This window comes from Limulus polyphemus, unplaced genomic scaffold (assembly GCF_000517525.1).
Source record: "Limulus polyphemus unplaced genomic scaffold, Limulus_polyphemus-2.1.2 Scaffold434, whole genome shotgun sequence".
NCBI lineage: Eukaryota > Metazoa > Arthropoda > Merostomata > Xiphosura > Limulidae > Limulus > Limulus polyphemus.
In genome coordinates this window covers 40,287-45,752 of record NW_013666044.1, presented here as the reverse complement: position 1 = coordinate 45,752, position 5,466 = coordinate 40,287, and the positions used below count along the sequence as shown (strand labels likewise).

The following is a 5,466-nucleotide window of genomic DNA, read 5'->3' as shown; positions in this document are numbered from 1 at the left end:
GCATGTTTTAAATGTTGGCAACGAATGATAATCTTTATATTTATCACTTATATTGTCTCTCTGTTGTTTAATCAATTACTTTAGTATTATTTTTATCTCTCGCTCTCTTCCGAGCCCCAGGTCCCGGGGATTTTTTCTGATATCCCCACTCTCTCGGCTGGCTTGAGTACACCTAGGTCAGAAATGACTGAATTGTTCACAGGTATAACAGACATTTTTTCTGTCCCTCCATGGATTGCGTTACATTTCTATCCACATCATTAGCACCTATGAAACAACGACTTTGTGATACCATTGTCTGTCAAAAAGCAGCCACTCAAGTATCTGCTATACAGCACCTGGGTATGTAGCGCCATCTCTTGTAGCTTCCTGCAATGCGGAATTAGCACATTTCGGCGCTGTTTCTAACACAGCCACTGAAAGATATTTTTTTACTCCGATAATTTCGTCAGAATTACTATATCATACCTCGTTTCCTCTGACACAGCTTCAGTTATAATTGATTTGATTTTTTTTTATAGATTATACCTTTTTTAACAACAAGCACAATAAAATAGGTAAAAGATAAGAAGTGTATAAGATAAAAATATAATACAAAGCATCACTCCTGGATGGATGCAGTCCGTCTCAAGGACAAAACGCACCAATTATTTTAAATACATATAGAAAATAAACTTTTATTTGTTTTCACTCACGTTATCAAAACATTCCCAGTTGACACTTATTATATTAGAAAGTTTTATATTTTCATGTTTAAAATTAAATAAAAATCTGTGAATTCCTTAATTTTTTTCTGAGTGTACTACGGCAATCGTAGCCCTGTAGGAGAACAATCATAACAGTTTTGAACAAAACGCTAAGTAAACCTTGTAAGTTGACTGCAAGAGTAGGTGTATCGACGTTTAGCCAATCAGTTTCTCTACCTTGGTTGACATGGTGTGATGTATTACCTATATATAAGTTTTGAAAAGCCATAAGCTACTGTTCTAAATAATTCACGAAAGCGCTTTTTCCTTTTCAACTTCAACCCTCCCAAAGTTTAAAATGGTAATTGAATTTCATTAGAACGTTAGAAACTTCTAATGGTGAGTACAACTTTGTAGGTGGCGTTAATTTATTTTAGTGAAATGAGATGAATAAAATATTAGTATAAGTAAAGGAGGGTTCCTTGCTATGTATTTAGCATTGGCATTTTTGAGTTTATTAGTAGTGCTTCAGCTGTTTTTCTTCTAGTCATGTCTGGTTCTCTTCGGATGATTTGGATATCGTTTTCAGTGATGTTTGTTTCTTTGAGAAGTTAAAATACAAGTGAGAGTCCTTTATGAGGTTCCTTCATTCTTAGGTTAATTTTTCCGATATAAAAAGTGTTTACGTGAAGTGCATTTGATTTTGTAAATGCATTTCTTCTTTTTTATTTTCAGTGGAGTAACTGTCAGTAGCCTCCCGTGGCTCAGCGGTAAGCCTCTGGAGTTATAACGCTAAAAATCGGCTTAAAAATAAGCAAACAAACATACAAGCAATAATTGTTAGTATACGGTTCTTGATTTTAATATTCAGAGTTTCTATGATTACGGTATTTATGTCGTTTTTATAATCCAATTAGGTTTTCTAAATAAGGAATTGAAGTGGTAACGAAATTAAATTTTTTTTCATCCTTAAGATTTGTATTTTTTGTTTGTTTGACGTTTTTATTTTTCATCTTTTCAACGAACATTTCGGAAGTTCTTTCTAGTTCATCATCCAAATTGTTTGCAGGGCATATATCAAATACTATTTACATAATACACTTCAAGGTTCCTGTTGTATGGAGTGTAAGATTTTCCAGTTAAGGTATTGTTTTGAGTATGTTACTTTTCTATGAATTATAGTCTTATAAATTCTGATTGTTTTCTTATTATGCGAACGTTTATGGAGAAATTTTCTTCATTCTTAATTGTAAAATGAATGTTGGGATGTATGTCGTTGATGTGGTTTGAGAATCTTTCTTTTTCTGAGTTGAACCGCATAAAATATCATAGAAAAATTTCACCCAATATAATGATATGAATATGGCTGTATTTAAGGCCTATTTTTCCAGTTCATTTAAAAATTTGTTTGCTAGTGCACTTGATAGTGTCCTGCCCATACAGATGCCATCGGTTTGACAATAGATGATGTTGTATTTAAAATGGATCTTTCTGGGGAGATCAAACAAAGGTAGGAAATTTATTGAGGATGTGGAAATTTTGAGTATGGGGTCTCTGATAAATTAGTTCCACGACAAGTTTGTAAGTATCATCTCTTGGAATTTGTGTATGAAAACTTGCCATTTTACGAGTTGGATCCAATTTTTTGAAGGAGTTAATAAAATGTAGAGTGTTTTTGATGGTGTTATCCGAGCTGTTGTGTGCTGAAATAATACAGGTCAGATATTTGCCAAAGTTATAGTTAACAGAAGAACAAGCAGATATTATGAAACATTTTTATAGGCGTTTTATGAATTTTCGCCCGACAATGTTTTTTGAGCATTGCAGAGAACTATCAAAGTGTTAAAGTGCGTGTGATAAAGAGGGATAATGTATACATTGTATTTAATTCTTTTATAATGTTTTATTTGCTTTTTCTTTAATGTATTTGTCAGCCTTTTCCAACAGAAGGGTTACATATTGTTATAATCACCAACAGAATTCATGATGGCGATTTTAATAAATGATCAGAATTTATAACATGCCTCCCCACTAATGTTATAAAGTATGTTTTAGTCTCCACCACCACCACTAATTTAATAGTGTAGTACCTGTTCACAGGATTTGGAAAGATTTTCTAAGTATTGGTGACCTATTAACGTTTAGCCCATGAACTTCAAATGTTAATCAGGTCGAAAATTTTGCATGTATTATAAATTTGGTCAAAATCCATACATCCCATCTTTGGATGTTTTATTCACAAGATTGGGCCAGACAGACAAGGACAAACCAATTTTCTCCAATCTGCAATACTTCGTAGTGTGGGCATACATATACATAACACCTAATTTCTCTCTTCTTCTCTAGTACAACTAGTAAATCAGAGATGTTATACCAAATTAGGTTATAAGCTAGGATGGTAATGTAGTTATACTAAAAAACGTTTTTGACTATCTGATAGAGAAACCTGTATTTTGCTTGTTCTGAAGGATACAACCTGTGTTACCAGACTTTGTGATATAAAATTCTAAGTTTCTGTTCTTTGGTCATGGTATATTTGACAAAATCACATTTTTGATTTATACAAGTTTATTTTACATTGCAATCTGTTTATTTAATCTTGGCATACGTAATAATGGCCAATAAATATTGTTAACGTTTAGACAGAAAAATTGGTATCTTTTATCTAGATATCATTTAATCACATCAAATTCACTAACTTTTAAATTGTGTTATCAAATATAAAAAAATAATTATCAAAAATAACAGTATTCATATTCACTTATTAATGGATGAATATCCAATGGAAAATTGATGTGTTATTTTACAAATAGTAACATGTTTATATCAATAAATAATAAGCAAAACAATAAACTCTTATCTTAACTGTTCTCTGATAGCAATTCATTTACTAAATTACAACAAATATATAAATCTACTTCATTAAACATTTGCATACTGCTCAACCCAAATCATGATACCTCAAATTATCTATTCACCCATATTTTTACCAGAGGTCATGTATAACAATATGTTATAAAAATTAGAGAAGTGGCTCTCTGTTACAGTTTCCATATTACACAATCTATAACAAACTTACTAACAGAAATCTCGAATAATCTTTCTTGAAATTGTTAACAAGAAAAACCCACATTTCTAGTAAATATTAAACAACGAAAAAGTGCCAGTGAAAGATAACTGCTATTCAAATTGAAAACAAAAATCCTTTTATGTTTGATAATTAGTCTTTTTTTAACAAGTATAAAAATCTTAGAACTCAAGAAAAGTCAGCACTGTTGGTCCTAATCGTATACCTCCAAGACTAAGTACTTACAAAAGTATAATATTATTAATTTTTCTTCTAAACATTATATCAGTTATTGTGAATTCAAGTACTAAGTTCTTAAATCACAAAAACCGAAAAGGAAAGAGGCATTTGTCTTTTTTCTATAGCAGAGTCTTCCTACCCACTTTATCATAAACGTGAGGAAACGCAGATTTACAGTTTAGCTGTTCTCTCATTTTGTCGTAAAGTTGATGGTCAAACATTTCACAGAATTCATCTTTAGTCATGTAAGAGTCTGCATACAACATCTGAAAGCTGTAATAGAAGTAATAAGGGACTAATTAGGTGCTTGTATGGATCAGTGATTAACAATACCTTATACTAGTGGCTTTCGTGATGTTGGGAAAACACACAGGTTCAAAACATCAATTTAAAACAAAAGGGTTATAAGGTTTTATACTAGTGGCTGGTATTATAAACAATAAAAATAACTCTAATGTTGTCTGTTACATACTTTTACAAATTTATTATGCATTTTCATACTTAAGCTTTATCTACTATGACAAGTACTAACATCAATGGGGTTTAAAGACTGAGGAATTATTATCAACTTTCAGACTGTCTAGTTCAAATTACATTGCAAGAAAATCCTACAGAAAAGAAAGCTGTAGGCCAATCTGAACTAAATTCAAGCATTACTCAAATTTTCAGTTCATCTGACACAGAATAAAAATTCCTTCTGATTCGTCTAGCTTTAATTGACATAAAAGCTATTTAGGTATGTAAGACAACTGTTTACAGCACCTATAGGCAACTAAACACACAGATGAAAATTCAGGTCAGCTGACTGTTACAAGAATTAAAAATTGACAACATTCTATCATATACATTCAAATGCCCAACTTAAATTTTTAATTTTACAGAAGAATTCTAACTTAACATAATGGTGTGACAAGTTAAAACTGGAATATCTAAACAATTAAAGGAAGAACCCTGTTATGTAAAACAAGTTTTAAGTTTCGAATAACTGGAATAAGTTCAGAATTACCTTTTTTTTTATAAACACATTCCAAAAACTACAAGATTTTGTTTTACCATAACCGTAGCATTTTCTGGTCAATTGAATAAATTTAGCAAGATTTATAAAATATTCATGAAATATGCTGTTTCACAGAAAAAATTTAAAGGTTTTAAATGACTTACTATTAAAGAAGCAAAAATTTCAGAATGCAATAAAACTTACTACCAATAAAACAGAATAACTAAAGAGCCATTATTTCCTTATGGAAAAATCTGAATATTTCTATCCAAGGAAAGCTGTAGGATCAATACAGGGTTGTCACAAGATATTGTGGGGCTTGGAGCAAACTCATGACATACCTTCATGGGATCCAGAATGTATTAGGTCATCAAGAAATTAATTTCACTTTTTTTAAGATGAAAAAAACCCAAACAACTTAAATCTAACTTAATTATTGTGTGTGTGTGTGTGTGTGTGTGTGTGTGTGTGTGTGT

The 5,466-nt window shown here is 31.1% G+C and overlaps 1 protein-coding gene across 2 annotated transcripts in view; it reads right to left on the bottom strand.

The window, feature by feature from the left end:
* Positions 1-3,253: 3,253 nt before the first annotated feature.
* The window catches only part of LOC106458241 (delta(24)-sterol reductase-like), a 19,104-nt gene continuing 16,891 nt past the window's right edge, over positions 3,254-5,466 (bottom strand). The window contains exon 8 of one of the 2 annotated variants that reach the window (XM_013917717.2): positions 3,254-4,266. In XM_013917717.2, coding sequence (XP_013773171.1) covers positions 4,113-4,266 — 154 coding nt within the window. In that variant the 3' untranslated portion in view covers positions 3,254-4,112. The remainder of the gene's footprint in view (positions 4,267-5,466) is intronic. The other variant, XM_022384383.1, reaches the window with a different exon arrangement.